The 19701-nt window shown below is 31.3% G+C and overlaps 1 protein-coding gene across 5 annotated transcripts in view; it reads right to left on the bottom strand.

Annotated features, from left to right (window-relative positions):
• LOC118198324 (uncharacterized) overlaps positions 1–19701 on the bottom strand; it is a 408445-nt gene that overhangs the window by 112909 nt on the left and 275835 nt on the right. For all 5 annotated transcript variants that reach the window (XM_085808315.1, XM_085808318.1, XM_085808319.1 and 2 more), the window contains 3 exons: positions 11551–11848; positions 11301–11443; positions 7912–7975 (listed from right to left, as the gene is read on the bottom strand). In XM_085808315.1, the coding sequence (XP_085664441.1) occupies positions 7912–7975; positions 11301–11443; positions 11551–11848 (505 nt within the window). The remainder of the gene's footprint in view (positions 1–7911; positions 7976–11300; positions 11444–11550; positions 11849–19701) is intronic.

The raw sequence follows: 19701 nt of genomic DNA, 5'->3' as shown, positions 1-19701 counted from the left end.
GAATTAATAAATGATTTAGATAATATAACTGATCCAACATGGGTGAAAGAATATCCAAAGGAATCATTAAACCAATTATGAAAGCTACATTGAAATTTGGATTAGGATTGGAAGTTCTTAAGATTTATTGTATTAAGCGTAAAGAGAAAACAGATACCAAAAATTATCATGCAGTGACCTCTAAAAATGGAAGATTAATGGTAAAAGGAAATTGCATAAAATGGGAAAGTAAAAAGAATGTTTTAAGGAAAAAGGACATAAAGATCCTTGAGTCAAACTATTTTAATCCTGAAACAGGTTATTGTGGAATTGATGAATTGGAAAGAAAAACAGGATGTTCTAAAAAAGATTTTGAAGACTTTTTACATACACAAGATGAGTATACACGACTCAAACCTGTTATTCGTAAACTTAAAAGAAAAAGAATTTATGTTCCGAATAGTAATAATCAATTTGGTGCTGATTTGTTATTTGTTAAAAATTATAGTAAATATAATTATGGAACCAAATATTTACTAACCGTTATAGATGCATTTAATAAATATGCGTGGGTTTTTCCTATAAAGAGAAAAACACCCAAAGAAGTAGTGTAAGGTTTTAAAAAAGTTTTTAAAGAAATAATACCAAAATTTATTTTGACAGATGAGGGTACTGAATTTACAGGAAAAAATACTCAAAAACTATTTAAAGATTATAACATAAAGTGGTTTACAACCAAAAATAAAGAAATCAATTGAGCCATAGCAGAAAGTTTTAATAGAACTTTCAGACGAAATATTGTTAAATATTTATATTCAAATAATACGAATAGATATTTAGAGGTTATTACATAAATTAGTTAAAAATTATAATACTTCATATCATAGATCTATAAAAATGACATTTGTTGAAGCCAGTAAATCTGAAAATGAAATAAATTTATATGTTGATAATTATAATTTATATGTTGATCCATTGCACGAAATTCCTAGGAGACCTAAATATAAAATAGGAGATCGTGTCAGAATGTCGAAATTTAAAACTATTTTTTCTAAAGGTTCGACTTTTACAGAAGAGATTTCTACTATATCAGATGTCATAAAATCCAAAATATATCCATATGTATACAGTTACAGAATAAAAGATTTGAATGGTGAAAAAAATTGAAGGAATATTTTATGAAAATGAAATGGTCAAATATAATTAAAAAGATGATGTTTACTAGATTGAAAAAATATTAAAAAAGAAAGGAAATGAATATTTAGTAAACTGGTTAGGATATCCTGATAAATTTAACAGTTGGGTAAATAAACAAGATCTTTTATCTCTAAATAAATGAATGAATATCGATTATATACAAGTAAAAAAAAATTAAAATTTTATATTAACTGATAATAATATTAGTAATAATTCAAATTGCACGAAATTGGATTCTAAAACAAAAGGATTAAGATTTAAAAAATTACCAAAGTTTTATTCTTAATAAATGGAAAATTATCATGACTTGACAAAAAACTTTTATCATTATGATGATAATATAGAGAGTAAAGAATTGCCGGTATTAGAAAAATCAAATGTAGAATATAATAAAGTTATAACTTTTATATCATAACATAATGCATATACCTGGCGAGTTCTTGAAATCATCCGAGAAAGTAACAATATTTAAGAAAGAAAAGAAGAATACAGACAATGTTATAAATTTTATAAAGAATTATTAAATTTACTGAAAGCTAAATCAATTACTGAAGAATAAGTTTATCTAAGAGAGCGAGATTTAATTAATACTTTAAAATATTTTCCTGATGAAAAATACATAAAAAAGCACAATTAAATGGATATAAATATATTCGTAAATCCAAAGAATTTTCATCCTACTAAATGGACGCTAAATGGGGTGAAGTTTCTAAAAACACAGTTTTAAGCGAAGATGCAATCAGAAATCTTGAAAATGCAGTCGATTGGCAATTGATATCTAGATATAAAAAATTATCAGAACCTTTCATTAGTAAATATAAAGATAAAGTAGATTGGGAAAATATATCAGCTTATCAGAATCTATTTGAACTGTTAATGCATGAAAATCAAATTAAATGGGATATTGCACGTACGTCACAAAAATTCTCTGAAAAATTTATATTCAATAATGAAGATAAGGTGAATTGGGATAACATATCAGAATATTTTATTTTACAAAATTTTAAAAAATTAAATATGAAATTAGTTTCTAGATATATAATACTATCAGAAAATACTACTGAAGATCTAAAAGATGTAGTCGATTGGAATGAAATTATAAAATATCAAAGTCTTGACTGAAAACTTTTTAAATAAACATGAAGATAAAGTTGATTGGTGTAACCCAGATTTATATAAACAATTATCTGAGAATTTTATTAAAAGACACAATGAGAGAATTTATATTAAATTATTGGCACATATATGTGCGGGTATTAATAGGAATTATATATGATAATTTTTTATATATATTTCATTTTTTCCAAAGTTGATGATCAATGAAAAAATCATTGTTTTTTTATGTTAAATTTTAATACTTTTTTATCTAAATTGATTTTTAGGGGTTTGAAAAAATGGTATGATTTAAAAATTTTTATGTTTTTTGTTCTTTTTAAAGTATTTTATGTCTTTTTTCATTAAAATTAGTCAAAATTTTATCTAAGTTTTTCCAGCTTTTTAAAAAAAACGAGAACAGGCAAAATAAAATGGCAAATACCTGAAAATATGGAAAAAAATTTTATGTTTTGTGAAAATGTTATATGTTTTAATTCAAAAAGAGTTTAAAATAGGATACCTATGTGCTAAACTAAGGTGTACCATAGTATAGGACATAGGTTGTTTAACTATATGAAAAAGAACAATTACTTGATATTTCAAGCGACGGAATACTGTGTGTTCAAGTTAAGTCTCTTAACTTGCCAAAAATTTTTGTTATCTATTGGAAGCGAATATGGGGATTTAAAAGGAATGAACGTAAATTATCATGTCTCTTACATAAAATTGTATAGCTTATATTTTAAAGCTTCCAAAATGCTTGTTACATTTCTCTGCTACATAAGCATTGAAGGTGGATTTCTCACAGAAATACGAGGGCTATCCAGAAAGTAGATTACGTTTTGGAATAAAAAAATAAACAAAGTATAGGAAACAAATTTTATTATATACAGATGAAAGCCACACTCAAATACTACTTTTCTACATAGTCACCATAAAAATTAAGGCATTTATCGTAGCGATGTACGAGCTTGGAAATTCCTTCGTCGAAAAATTCGGCCGCCTGCGCCTTCAACCACTTCGTTACCTCTTCTTGCCTTCCATCTTGCACAAAACTTGTGGTAACCAAGCTTTTCGCTGATGATTTCGTGCAACAAACTTCGCGAAATTTGTGGAAAACTCAAAGAAAGTTCCGTTATTGTGGAATTTCGATTTTCACGGACTTTAGCATCGACTTTTTCGAGAAGTTCGGCGGTCACTATGCTGGGTCTCCCACTTCGATCTTCGTCGTGAACATTCGTTCGGCCATTTTGAAATCTTATGACCCACTGACGCACTCCACCTTCAGTGATAATGTTGTCCCCATACACTTCACGAAGCTGCCGATAGATTTCTATCGGTTTACAGTTTTTTGCAGTCAGAAACCTTATTACTGAGCGCACCTCGCAGCTCGCGGGATTTTCAATTAACGCAGACATTTCAAACTGTCACAGTATCTGAATGGAGCACAGCACGAACCTCTCACTAGCACGGCTAGATGCAGACTGAGCTGCGCAACGCTCTGACCCCAAGATGGCCGCGCTAGCCCCGCCCCTAGCGGACACAGACGGAAACGTAATCTACTTCCTGGATGGCCCTCGTATTATTAATTAGCATTTAAAAGGCCAGTAAGTGCATTATAATTACAGGTGTTTGAGTAATGATTATGTTTAGTATCCTAAGTTGTCAAAGATCTGATAGTAAGATATGCAATTTTTTTTTTTTTTGCAGAAAGAACGAGGATCATTTAGTATTATCTTAACCATTGCTTGAGTGTGTACGGTTCCTATGATTTCTATGCCTGTTTGCTCACAGCACTGGCAATTCAGGTTTATATTGTGTTATGGTTATGGTTATTTTACAATGATTTGGGAAAATCCAGTGTGAAAGGTATGTGAAGATTATGATCGTACCTACAGGATTCAGCATTTCATATAATCCTATAGCCAGATAATATAAAAATAATTTTTATCCGAATGAAGTTTTCTTATTACAGAAACAGTCAAATTATGCAGTTACATAAACAAATGACTATATACTTTTTACAAGTGCAAGCCAAAGTTCTGTTTACGTTACTTCTCGCCCTTCAGCACATGCTCAAGAATTATCGTCCAGGTGAAGCTAGTCGATGTCCAAAATTCAAAAAGTGGGGCAGGGTTTGGAAATATGCTTTCTGGGCTCACATTGCTCTGTTTTCAATTATATTCATTTTTACGATGAGTTTTTGTCTCTAACAGCAGGTATTTTGTCTTCTTGTTGTTTTGTATTCCTTACTTTTCTAGGCGATTTGAGAAATCGTCATTTGTTTTTGAAGAACTCGTAATATACTGTGCATTTAAATATTTGTGAAATAATAATGAAACAAACTTAGATTTTTCAAAATGGAAAAATGGCTAGGAGTGACTAAGTGGAAAAGTTTAGTCAAACTTATTCAATTCACAGGTGATGGATATAGGACAATCTACTAGCACTAAGAATATGAAAAAGAAAAGAAAAAATGTTTATAGAAAATATAATTAAAATTATTTATCATTTGGGTTTACTTTAAATAGAAATGAAATGGACCCAATGTGTTCTTTGCAGTGAACTATTATCCAATTAAAGTATGAAATCATCATTTCTTAAAAGACATCATAAATCTAACCATTCCAATTTAAAGGATAAATCTGAAGAAAGTTTTAAGAGGAAATTAGTGGAGCTGAAATATGGTAAACAAGTAATCAAAGATTTAATTACTTCAAGTGAAACAGCTTTGGAAGCTAGTTACCAGGTAAGCTTAAAAATTATTAAGACTGGGCAGGCTTACACTATTGGAGGAAACCTTATATTACCAGCAGTTAAACATATCCTTTTGACATAATTCAACAAAAAAAAAAAAAAAAAAAAAACTAATGAACTTAATAACATTCCGTTATCAAATGATGCAGTAATTCGACAAATCCATAAAAAGGCAAATTCCATAAAAGAGACTCCTTTTCAAAAAATAAAACACAGCAGGTATTTTGCATTGCAATTAGATGAAAGTACTGATGTAACGACCACATTTAGAAAGTTTAAGTTTTCTAACCGAAAATAAGATATTAAAAATCATTGTTTTTCATTGATAAATAGTTAACATGTATTTTCCCAAGGATTATGAAAAAGAAAATTAGAAATCCATTTTGTTCAAATATATCTGAAATTTTATCTCGTGGAAAAAAAAATGAAAAAGAAAAAGAACAATTAATAGAAATTTCATGTAATCAAACTCTTGCTGAAGATTTCAGAAATAACATACTTGTTAACTTTTAGCTGGGGGGAGGGAAGAATTTAAAGGCATTTCAAATACAGCTATTAAGTTTTTATTGCCTTTTTGCTCAACCTATTTGTGTGATGAAGAATTTTCTTCTATGTTATATTTGAAAAATAAATACAGAACAAAATTAAAAGTGGATCCTAATTTATGGCTAAAACTAATTGAAATAAAACCTGACATAACGAAACTGATCTGTCATAAACAGGACAAAATTTCACACTGAATTTTAAAATTAGTCTTATATTCAACTTAAATTTTGATAATTAAAATGGTAACCAATTTTTAATCTCATTTTATTTTACGTATGCATATTTACTACAAGCAGCCAATAGATTGTACAACTGGCAAAATGTACATTTGTCTTAATATTTTTATTGAGAAATTGAAAAATAATCACTGTAAGGTTTTCTCATCCATTTTTCTGAAAACACGTCTCAATCAATGACGTTTTGTAACGAAAACTATTGCTATTTTACATTAAAGCTATATACCGAGAGAGCGAGGAAAAAATGCCTTTAATGTAAAAGAAAACAACAAACTTTCAAAAAAAAAAAAAAAAAAAAAAAAAGAGGTTTCAGATTTTAAATTACCCCCAAAGGTGCATTTTTAAAACATTTTGTGTGTTACCTTTATTTATTAAATATCATGTTCTTTGCACTTAAACCATAAAATTCAGTTGAATTGCAATGTCGCAAAATAATTTTAAAATGAGCATATCTTTAGAATTTCTGATACACAGTTCCATGCGCTGAAGGTAAAAAGGTTCCCCCTCGTAGAGTATTGCCATTGCTCGCTTTTAAATCTTTGAGTTTGTTAATCAAAAATTCGTTAAAAGTTTTACAAAATATGAAATTGATAATGAAACAAATTCTAAACTTTAAATTTGGGCTTTCAGATGCCCATATTCGCAGTAGGTTTACGTCATTCAAAATCGGATGGCTCTAGGTACTGTTGTTTTTTCACAATGCGAGAAACATACATACATTTATGCAGAACCTTCTTTATTTTATTTCTTCAAATATAGTAAAGGCAATAGTATTTGGTGGCAATGATTTGAAAAGTGATATAGCCTTTTAAAGTTTTCAACACAAAACGAAAACAATAGTCCTTCAGCGACAAAGCCCCTTCGGACTAAAAAGCTAAAACTTCGCTAATTATTCGTCATTATTGTGATAGTTAAGTCAGTTGTAACTTTAAATGCTAATGATTAAAATATTAAATGCAAAATCATTTGCAATATAGATTTGATAAAAAATTGTCTAAAATATTGCAAAAATAAAGCTGTTAAAACTAATTTTACACACCTTAGCCTAAAATATGGCATCGTGGCTTTTACTGCTAATTATGTTTCAAACTTCAGTAATATAATTAATAAGTAACTGAAATATTACAATAACAGAGTTATTCAATTAGTTTCATATGTTTTCAATTAAATTGTGACTCACATATATAGGTGTGTTTACAGTATTCTTGGAGGCAAAGAAACTACTCTGCAGATTTTACCAAGAACAATTTTTTGCAATTTATCGTTACAGCTAACTAGATTAGGCCTTCTTAAAAAAAGCTATTAAAAATTGCTCATCTTCATACTTTTTGAGTTGAGTTAGTTATTTAATATGCTCCATACAAATAATACACTATATACATAGTTAATAAACATAAATTTCCAAAATTGTTCAGTAGTATTATTAAAGAAATCTACCAAAATCTTTTCAATGCACAAAATTAGACAAAATTTACTTTTTTAATGCCTACAGAAAGCCGTAAAATAAATTAATATGCATGCAAACAGTAAAAGAAGTAGATAAATTTTAGTTTTTTTTTAATTATGAAAATGGTTGTCATCTGCTTTTTACCCAAGCACAAACCAGTCGCATTTGCACTTTATCAAAAATTCTGAGATTATTTTTCAAAGATTAATTTTCAGCTTTCCTGAAATATACTTCTCTCTTATCTTTCTGCAAATTTCAGAATATGATCTCTTTCACTGACTTTGTCACTCCTTATTTCTTTAAAAAACTCCCAAGCACACTTACAACCTAAAGAGTGTCTACCAGTCTATCTAAAGTTCAGTTATAGTTTTATGACTGCCAAGATTTCTGAACTTAATACATTAAATACTTTATTGATGTCACTGATTGATTTAAAGCACTAATTTAAATATTCACCAGTAATATAGTAGCATAAGAGGCAATGATTAAAGGCCAGTTTAAAGACTTAAAACTATGAACTGTAAAGCTAACATCATATAATCAACTATGACTGCTGTCTTGTAAATTATCATATAAATATATAAAAATAAATTTTATTTCCATTTAATGTAAAATAGGTACTTTTTCCAAGCATATCACTATGCATATACTTACTTCTTTGTCAGCTTGATGCTTCAGCTTTTTAGCTTCACTCAGGTAATATTCCGATGAATACTGCCTATTGAATAGTAACATGTATATATATATATATATACACACTCACAGATACACACTAGGTACTTATAATCTTTCATCATGTACACAAATATAACATTCGATCATGTATGTACATTTAACATTTTAACACACACGTGTTTTAAAGTATATGTTAACATATACACTATTTTGAACAAAAATTGAAGCACCAAGAAGGACTTTTACGATCATGACGAAATTCAGTATGCAAAAACATCTCGACTGAACATGCAAATGACCAAATTTTTAAGCCAAATGAATAGGAATTGCGACCATAGCATGCATTTCTAGTGCACAATTCACAAAGGATAAAACCAGTAACAGAGGTGGAAAATATATCTTTTTTTTTTTTTTTTTGTTGTTGTTGTTGCTGCCATTGTAATTCCGTAAAGCAGCAACTAAAGATGCAATTACGATGATATCAAAGACCTTACAGACAACTAAACGACATTGAACGTGATCACATTGTAGGCTTGCACGAAGCTGGGTCGTCATACCGAATAGGCTACGACCTGGAACGTACAGACACTGTTGTGCAAAGATGTTGGCAGCAATGATTGCTACAAGGAAATTACCAACAAAATGAAGGCCCTGGAAGGCTAAAGAACACAAATGCGAGGCAAGATAGGATGATTGTTCGCCAGGCCCGTACTGTCCTAAAGGTATCATTGTTGACTATTCAACGCACTACAGCCACGTCTATACCTACCATGGTACCGTCCACCATCTCATGGCGCTTGTCTAAGGTGGGGTTATGCTCACAGAGGCCTTTAAGACATTTGCCTTTGACCCCACAACATCGGCGGAGTAGTCTGGAGTGGTGTCGCAGCCGATCATCATGGCTGACATCAGACTGGTATCGCAGAGTGTTCAGCGATGAATCCTGCTTCTTTCTTGAAGCAGATGACCACCAAGGAGGAGGCCAGCCGTACCAATCAGCCTTTGTTTTTACAGAGGCATACAGCCATAACCCCTGGTGCGATGGTGTGGGGTGCTATGTCTTATGACAGCAGGTCATCCTCAGTACATTCGTAACAGCTCAACGATATGCTGATACCAACCTGCGCCGGTTGCATTACCCATCATGGTATGTCATCCTGGGGCCATTTTCCAAGATAATGCTCACATATCTCTGGGTTGTCTCCGTGCGGTTGATACTCTTGTTTGGCCAGCAAGTCACAAGACCTTTCATTAATCGAACATTTCTCAGACATGGTAGGCCGCCAGATTCGGGCACCACAAAATATTGCAGATCTGGAACAACTGATGAATGCTTGGCAGAATGTGTCGCAGAATGACATTAGGAACCTCTACCACTCCTTGCCTTGATGAATTCAAGCATGTATTGCCGCTAGGGGCACTTCGACCAACTACTAATTTGAACACTCAATGGGTGATTGTGAGCCACGAACAGGTACTATGACCATGACTTTTTAATCATTTTGTTATCTGCATATAAGCTATACACATATTCAATTTCATCAAAAACAAACACTTCCTTCATAGTGCTTAGATTTTTTTTGGCAAAAGAGTGTAATATATCATAATAACTTTTTAACATATGAAAATTAATAAAAATATGTAGCTTTTATGACCTTAAAAGAATCAAAACTTACCAAAAAAGCTCAATGTTTATTTGTTTGCTTTATTAAACATAACTTTCAATGTTTAAGTAATGTTATTCAATTTTTTTTTTTGTGCTAATACTCCTTAACTTTATAGACAGACAGAAATTCTTGTTCAGTTGCAAAGTTTGATTGTTCAAGTCCAGTAAGTACTGAGTTGAAAATTCCCATTAAAGTGTCAATTGAATTTTTTCCATTCTGAGAAACTTCTCTTGTCACTTTCTAAAATATTGGTAGTGGTATTTTCAGGATTTAGAATCATACTATACATTTCAGTGTCCATTAGTTGATTGATGATTGGGACACTATCACCATAAAGGAAAACTTCTATCATAATCACCTTCATTTATTGCCACTCCTTGACAAACTGCATTAATCTGAAAACTTTGTTTTTTTTTTGCAATATACAAATAAATAAATAAATAAATAAATAAAATAAAAAAAAAAACATAAAATTCATGGCTATCATCATAAACCTAGCTAGCAGCTGCTATACACTATCAGTGATGTATCATGAGACTAGTGACTACAAACGTGTTGTTCCACTAAGTTTTTAACTGCTTTTATTGTGCACTGAGAAAGTTAAACCTGAATTACATTAGGCTAGTTATTTATTATACTTAATTGTATTTCCCACATATGTTTATGACATATCTCAGTCCAGAATAAATAAATTCTCATATACACTGAGCTTATCTGGACAACAAATCAGGTAATCTTAATTCAAACAGCATTATATTAAATCTTTTCAGATATAAATACCATTTTCAAAATCCAATTTTTGCATATGGAGAAACAGTTCTCTTAAATTTGCCCTCGTCAACAAATTAAACACTTCACAGTGCAATTGGCTGAAGTCCGTTTTTTTTTCATTAAGTGTCATGTCAAAATAAAGTTACCATGCTGGTTAACATTTAGTTACTAGTATTAAAAAAATGTTTTGCCCAACACATGAGTCATTTCTCAAGCAGCCTAGTCAACAGCAACGAAAATAAAAAAAAACTTATCAAAGTTTGATCAATTTTCGAATTCTCCAACCTTTCTTTTTTCCCAGGTAGCATGGCAACTTTGGCCAGTTTGGTTTCATGTATGTAAGGTACTGTGTTAAGAGTAAAATGAGTCCATGAATTTTGGCAGTGCTTTAGTTTCCAGTTGCATCCCAAGGCAAAAAGTGGCTATGGAGCCAAATCAGTGATTAATACAGACTTATGCTAGTAAATGATAATGTTTCTTTAACATGAAGGTGTTTCGTTTACTGCAAAGAGAAATTATGAATTCCTCCTCATAAAAAGAAAAATGTGCTGTGCATTCATGAAGCATAAAGCATATGGCTAAAGTTAGCTACGCTCAGAATCTACTTCGTTCTCTCTTTCCGCAAAAAAAATTCTTCAAAAAAAGTGCTGGTGGTCCAGATAACGGACATTTACATAGAAGTATCCAGACTTAATAAAACTGATTAAAACACAAGTAAAAAAATTTCAGATAAATATCAGAATTTAACTATTTGTATGTTTAATATGCAGCTGATGCATGTTAATATTTTAAATATAAATGTAATTGTATAAACATGAGAAAGATTATAAACAGATAAAGTTACTGATATTAACAAATAACTTTTACCTACATCTTTTGACATAAGAAATCTATATTTATCTATATATATAAAATATATGAAACAATTACTTTTTTAGTTCTGTATCTTGCCATAGCTTGTGGTTTGATATATTGTATGTTACTTGTTCTTTAAATATTGTACTGCCATTTTTGTAACTCACATCAGTAAAATCATGACACCATTTGAATTCGTTATATTCATTCCACTTTTCCTGCAGGAGAGTAACACTTTATTTGCTATAATTCACACATGCTAATTCTGCAATAACTTTAGTAATAATTTTTTTTCTAGATTAATTTAGGTCATAGACATACTTACATGAATGGGCTGACTTGCATCAGGTAATTCCAGCTTCACTTTACTGAAATGAGAATTATGAGCATACATGGATGATTCGAATTTTGTTGAAACATCACTGTGAAGCAGAGAAATCAGATCACTGTTTGATGAGGAAAATTTAGAGCCATGCAGAATTTCACTTTCACTATTACACACATTTTTATTCACAATATCAACATGAGGAATTTCAAAGGAATAAGCAGGCAATAGAGTTGGACAGTCCACATCTTTCTGTTTTTCCTCAATGTTAGGTAGTGAGGGATTTGCATCTTCCAAACTAAGAAATAATTCAGAAATGTATTTTAAAATAATTATTAATTTAAAAGACACATAAAAATTGGCAAATTCAATTAAACAAAAACTCTATCACATTAAAATAATTTCATGGTGAAATAACATCACATACTTTAATCAAAAGCACTTATTTATATTCCATTCTTCCCCCTGCTATTTTAGATTTTATGAACTAAATTAGATTTATTTCTCATGAAGAACAAAGAAAGCCATAAATTACAAAAATAAAAGAAAAAATAAGTAGAAATTCAAAAAAAAGAAAGAGTGATGGTACTATGAAATACAATTTTGAAACTTAAAATATCTAAACATGCCTATTAAAAGCTGCAATTACTGAAAATGTTAATAAACAGTTCAATTAAAATTACAATTATACCAAAGAAACATGAATGGGCATAAATTAGAATCAGAGGAAATCCAGCATTAGGACACCAAAATTACTAAGAGTTGGTCCATATTTATTAATATATGTTTTATATATAAATATCAGACATAAATGAATAAGATAGTGTTACGAGACACATCACTTCATGGCACACTATGTGTACTCTTTTCAACAGATGCAGAATTATTTATGAAGAGTTATCCTGAACTCTATGATACACAATAAATGATGTGAAACTACTAATCAATCAGATGTTCCTATATTATACATAAATATATCAGAGCTGCCATTCAAAGAGGAGAATGAAATTCCCTGACTTTTCCAGGTGAGTTTTAAGAAAATTCTGGTCTATTTGCAAAGTGCATGTCGGCTGTGCTGAGAGTAATTTAATTATGGTACCATTTGAAAACAAAAAAATTTGTCAATTGCACATGACAAACACATATATATGTAAAATATAACAAAATACGATGGCTGCTTTAAGAATAATTGGTGACCTTAAAATTAACAATTCCAGATTTTATGCTCTTCCCCTATATTCATTTGTTCTCCCAAATTAGAGATCCTTCCATGATTATATAATAACCTCAAATTAATCGATCATAGTTGTCTCTACAACTACATCAGACTAAGTTTAAATGCAGCTGGCGAATTAATTACGTCATTCTTGTGCTAGCCTCCGCTACGCCAACATCTACGCTGCTTTGCTTCGCCGTCTAAAATGCCTGCATCTTATCTTTACAAAAAAAAAAAAAAAAAAAAAAAAAAAAAAAATGTATATAGAAATTTATGATATTTCATTATGACTGAATCACAGAAATGTATTGGATTTCATTATGCTTGGATAAATATCTACTGAGATGATTTTATATGCGTGGAAATAAAGATTGGGAATTTGTCTAATTCATTTTTGTGTCAGCACCATCAGCTCATCTTCCCAGCCTGCCACTATGCCATCACGACGTTTCAAAAACATTACATACGATAAAGTCGATCAGGATGTGTACCTGTGTTTCAACACTCAAATGGAAAAAATTATTCAGCCAGTTCTAATTATGAAGAAGTCTACACGGCTTTATCACAGTGAATCATGGGAAAAGTCCCATTTCACCGAAAATTTAAATGTAAGTTTGCGCCACATTCATAATCAAATCTTGATTATCTGGAATTTCAAAAATCTAAGATAAGAAAAAGCATTTCGAATCAAGGTTATTAAATCAGTGTTGCAGCATAGAAATATGGTTAATGGTTCATGCTCACATCAAATATTTGCAATGTTTATGCATTTCTGATCATTGCATAAAAGTAACATCCAAAGTGCTTTGAAGGTCAACAACCCTTATCAGTGAAATGTGAAATACAGAACAGTGTTTTGTGCTCTTTTGTGTTTTCAGTGCTTCATTCAAGAAATTCTTCAAAAATTTCAATGCTCTTTTCATTCAAAGAATGGAATATTATCGAAAGTCATTAGAAGTGATATTGAAGTGGTATTCAGTTCTAAAGCTAAAGTTTTTAATTGAGTAAATTATGTTTTAAAATAATTCTGCATTTATAAGTAATTGTGTTGTTTTATGATTTATTGACGGTAATATTTTGCTTAAGTCATTTTAAGATGAAAGTCAATAATATGCAAAATTTTGATTTATTTATAATGTAGTTTCGTACACTTGAATTTAAAAAATACTGAATTTAATAAAAATTAGGTAAAGAAATTTGAAGATTTTACTTAGGGAAAGATCCTAACATGATTAATACTTTTGTACTACTGTTTACATGCCTCTGAATTTATATTTTTGAATTTCTGCTTTATTTAAGAATGAAATTATTGTTTAAAAATTTCAATTTGCAGAAATTTCTTTGTTTTCAATATACACTTTGAAGGCTCCCACTTTATTGAATTTTTTATGATTATTTTTTTCATGTAATGCAGTGTTCTTTTTTTAAATATAATGGAATGTTGTAATACACTTCAAAAGGCCAGTTGTCTTTAAACAAGAAACGGAGGCCTTTATAAGTAACTGTCAAAGCAACCCCTTAACAAATCCTGAAAATTTAATATGAGAGTTCGTTAAAGTGTTATATGTGTGTACTAGAACTCAGCTGTGGAATCTTCCAGTTTGTATAAAATAAGAAAATTGTGATATGTAATATTAAAAGTAAAAATCATAATTTCAATAATGCTATTACAAATGATAAAATATTACTTATATAAATGTGAAGATTAGTATGTGTGAAATTTTAAGGTTTATTATTATTCATAACAGTTAATGGGTATATAAAATTTCTATAATTGTGACATTGTGTGCAGACATTTTTAGAAATTCTTCCCTGAAGTATTAAAATTGTGATGTGTATGTTCCAGAAACATGAACTTTTTACAGATTGAACTCAAATCTTAGTACAGAAATTTAGCTTTTGGTTTGTTTATTCTCCCATCAATAAAATTATGAGTTCCACACTCAAGGACCCCATTCCAGATATAAATTCCTGAAGTATTTACATAATTCCTTGCCAGTGTGGTTTAATTTACATTGGCCAAACTAAGAGAGCCTTAAAATTTCGCGTTAAGGAACATGAGGCATCTGTTAGAGAAAAGGAAACACAGAAGTCTTCTGTTGCCCAACATTGTTGGTCCGCAAATCATACTTTCAATTGTTCTGCTGCCAAAATTATTCAAAAAAGATCTTCCATTGGTGAACTGGATTTTCTAGAGGCATATCACATTGAAAAAAAATCTTTCTGTTTTAGTTAACAACCCTAATTCCAATTCATCTTTGCCTTCAGCCTGTAAAGAAATTAAGTTTTAGTTCTGGTTTCATCAACAGATGGCACCAGTAGCTTATCTCCTGTCCAAGCTTTCTTGTCTTATCTTATCATTATATCTTATCTTGTTCATTTGCGCTTTTGCAGCTAAGGATGATGGTTTGGTAAAACCATCGAAATTAGTCCTGTGAAACTTTGACGCTGATTTTTGTTGTTTGACTTTTAAATTAATAAGAATTGATTTCAAATAAATGGTTTCACAAATTAAAACTAGTGTTAACTAAAATAAAAGACAATTTATAAAATAATATTTTTTTACGTACTAACTTGGATGATGTTTCTTTCTCTAAATGCAAAAATGAGAAATGTTCTCTGATGTTTCAGTTACATCATTATATGTGTAGCTGAATGGAATATGTAAAGCATTTTGTTACAATTCTGTTTAATGTTTAAAATATTAGAGATTACACATAGATATTAAGAATTACTGCAGTTCATACAAAAATAATTTTTAACAATTTTTCCAGTGCATTTTCTGCATACGACATTGGAACAAGATGCACAATATTCTTAAGATTTGTTTCCATTGCTTCTCTGTACTTGACACTTTTTTCTCTTTATATCCATTTTCGTTTCATGTGTTTTTTGCTAAAGACTCAGGAAGGATCTTTGGGAGTTTTGAAGGCATATGTACTACTCTCAACTCCTCTCCTAATTTCAGTAGAAAATCCCCCCTGTTAATGGTGTTTCCTGTTACACTTTTATAAATTATCCAGGCGTTCAAAGCTACGTGATCCAAAATAGTGAAAAAGATATGTACAGATCATTGGCTAGAAGCCGATTTAACTGAATATTTTCAGCACATCTGATCACGAATATCCACATGTTGCGTTGTAAAATGCTACTGAAACAGGCAACTTCTTGAGACTGTCTTCAGTTTTTACAGTAGAATGTAATGAGCTCAGTAGAAAAAAGCTTTTGTTTCTTTTGCCTTGATAAATTGTAAGTGTGATATTATCATGTTCCACTATTGTTGATAAATAAAGATTACTACGCACATTTTTCAAAAATATACAAATTTCTCTTCTGTTCTTTTTCATTGTGCCGACCATAGTCGTATTTTTTTATTTTAGCATTTCTGCTAATCTAATGCTAGTAAAATAGTTATCTGTGGTAATATTCTTCCCTTTTTTAGATGTGACTCTGTTTATTTTATGACAACATTTTCAGACAAACATAATTTTTCTAGATAAGGAAATCCATTCAAGAGGTATTTAGTATCGACGTCGACAGATAACAAAAATTTTATTCCAAATTTGTCAGGTTTATTAGGCATATATTGTGTAAATATACACCTAGCTTTAGATGGGAATAATTGCTCATCAACTGTAGAATTTTGTCCTAGCCCATAGCACATTTTGCAGTTTTCAATAAATTTGTTCCACGTGTCTGATGCAAGAGCAAATTTATCAGTCTGTAATGGAGTAGATCTTGTTGTCTTTTCATCGAACCCTAAAAATCGTTTTATTTCTTTGAATCTATCTCTTGATATAGTTTCTTTGCAAAATGGTATTATCCACGTTTCGGACTGCAAGGAATATAAATCTAAGCCCTTTGCTCCTATTACTCCTCGAACATAATAGAGTTAGATACCCTTGTTCAGCCAGAGATAACTTCCAGTCTTTATTTCCAAGTTGGCGATGAGCTTCGTATTTTGTACATTTCTTTATATGCAGCAAGATATCAGCATGGATAAAAAGCTTGAAAGCACTAGACACTTTGTCCTCAGAAACACGAGTCTCTGCGAAAGATGTTGGATTTGCTGTTTCTTTTAGAACATTATAAGCAAGAACATGGCCGCAGACTGAATTTTTGGATTTTATTTCATGCCATATAGTGTTATCAGGAGCTGTAAAAACAGTTTTCAAATACTTTGATCCGTTTTTGCACGTTTATTTCTGAGATGAGTTCTTTATCGTTTATTTCGCTGTCCTTGAATTCACTCATAACTTGTGACTGGAATTCATCTTCAGTTTCTACAGAAAAATTATGAATTTCACCTCCATCAGACACATTTTCAGACAGCTCCTGGAACAATTTTTTAATTTCTTCAGCCGTAAGACCTCTTTTCCGCTTATTATATATATTTTGTAAAAGTTGAAAAATATCAGACTATCAGAAAACGATAGGAAATATATTTTAGCACACGATTCTCACAGCGTAAAGGAAAGATGATAATGAACTTTAAGGCAGAATTCCCACGTACTGAAATACCGATTTGGGATTATTAAGAAAACATCCACCCTAACTATTATCACCTGCAATAAGTAAGCTGAACTAACAAACAGGAAAATGTATCTGTAAAATAAACTATTTCTGAAAAGAAATGTAAGCATGAAAAACCCTGCATCTGCCTTCCTTGCAGTATTTTCTTCAAATGAATAGATAATTGCAAACAAAGGAACAAATGTAGACATTACCAAGTAGTGAGACCACCCAGGTTTTTATCCCTCTGGGAGATAGTATGAATGCAATCGAAAAATCCTTATCAGTAAATGTTTATCAAGGGTTCTCGAAAAATCTTTATCAGTGAATGTTTTTCATGGGTTATTTGACAATGCCTCAAGCAGAAAGAGGGATAAGATAAAGGGGTCAAAATGATGCCCGTCTGCCATTCTAGGAATACATGCCAATATTTCAAAAACTAACAAACCTAGAATACTGATTTTTTTTATACAAATATTTGTTATCTATTTAGAAAAGTAAAAAAATTCAAAACGATTTCTTATAATAAAACAAAAGCAATCAACGGTCAAAAGTGTTCAGGGGTCAAAATGACCCCTACCGCCATTCTAGTGTTAAGAATCGGGACTGCACGTTTTATTATGGAGGGGGAAAAAAATCAAATGCGCATGCTTAAAAAAAAAACGTGTTGGTTGCTTTGAGTTCTGGATTTTAGATCATTCTGGACATTGGACGTCCGGATATCAGACTTTATTGTACTAATGAAAAATTTGCACAAATTTAATTCTACAATTTATGAGTCAATTGAAGAAGCATCTTCCCTCGATTTTTCTCTTTTGACTAATGCTGGAAAATTGCTTTGCCTTTCTGAAAGACAGTTTGATTGGTGCTGCGAAAACTGGTTTTATGTCAGTTGCCTGGTTTTATGTCACGTGATACATAATTCACCAAGAAAGCAATTGCTTCCAATGCTGGTGCAAAAATCACTTTTTGGGGGTCACCATATGAAATTCCCTGACCTTTTCCAAATTTTGACTAAAATATTTAAAATCTCTCTCTCTCTCTCTCTTTTTTTTTTTTTTTTTTTTTTTTTTTTTCTCAAGTTTGGAATTCCTTGACTTTTCCCATTTTCCTAGCATGGACACCCTGATATATTACAAATGGTCATAATAAATTTGCAATTCATTTTTATAGTAAAACATTATTTTGATAATCATTTACGGTTTCAAATACACAAAAACATGCAAATACATTAAATAAAAATGTGATTTAAAACAAGCTAAGCCTCTGTTTGTGTAAAAAGTCAAATTCACATCAAGCTTTTGTTAAAATTTATCATTTGTTACTGGGGAAAAAATCAACAAATTTAGATGTTTTCTTTAAGTCTGAGGAGAAAAGATGTTTCTAACATATGCTCTAAAACACAAAAGTGATGCGGCAAGAAAGAATTACCTTGATGAGGTGAAATTGCTTATGCCTATGCCTTATGACAGAATAAGCAAATAATTAACTTTTGGTGGCCACTGATAGATTACCTTGTCCTCCAGCACACTATAATGAAGCATCCACATAAGAGTATAAAACAGAGGACATTACAGTGTTAAGGCATAACTTCCATGCCAATGTGGTTCCATCAATCTATGTGGACTGTACCAATGCTTCGTGAATAGTATAAGCAGATGACACCTTTGAGAAAGGAAGTGCAATTGAACTAAAGGAAGTAGTATGGTCAAACTGCAGGATTGCTAGACATTTGGGTTGCAACAATGCTACCATTCAACGATGTTAGCAGGAATGGGGCAACCACGGCTGGAGAGAGCACCAAGAAGGTAGTGGCTGACCAAGAGCAATGATAGAATGTGAGGACAACGTAATTGACTGATTGACTCTCACAGCCCCTGATGTGTAACCAGGACACCACTGAGTGCAATGACCATACATGAACGTCTGAGCAAGTGGGGACTGAGGTGATAAAGGCCACTGCGCCGACTGCCCCTCATCACTGCACACTCCCAGGTACATTAGCAGTGGCACCAGGCACATTCGATCTGAGATCTCAGAGACTAAAATGGAATTGGTTTCAGTGATAAGTCCAACTTCGAATTAAGCCCTGATGACCAGCAAAGACGTGTGTGGAGATGTTCAGGACAGCAGAGGGAACTTACAGCATGGTAGCATGTCAACGAGATTCTATACTTGGTAGTACTGCCCTTCCTTTCACGGATGCCTATGTTTAAATTTCAACAGGCAGCCCAACTTTTTACTGATTCATGGTTCTCCAACACTTCCTTGGTCAAGATGATTGTCAGATTTCTCCCCAATCCAGCATGTTTGTGTTCTGATTAGCAGTTACTTCTGAGTTGACATTTCACGTGATATAAACATTGACAGTTTCCAATGCTTCAATCCCCCTCCTACGAGAAGATTGGAGCTGTGATTTTAGG

Source organism: Stegodyphus dumicola, chromosome X1, assembly GCF_044657685.1.
Source record: "Stegodyphus dumicola isolate Sdum_Otavi_A_Nest chromosome X1, ASM4465768v1".
NCBI classification, from domain to species: domain Eukaryota; kingdom Metazoa; phylum Arthropoda; class Arachnida; order Araneae; family Eresidae; genus Stegodyphus; species Stegodyphus dumicola.
The sequence above is the reverse complement of the archived record's forward strand: the minus strand, read 5'-3'. Positions and strand labels throughout refer to the sequence as shown.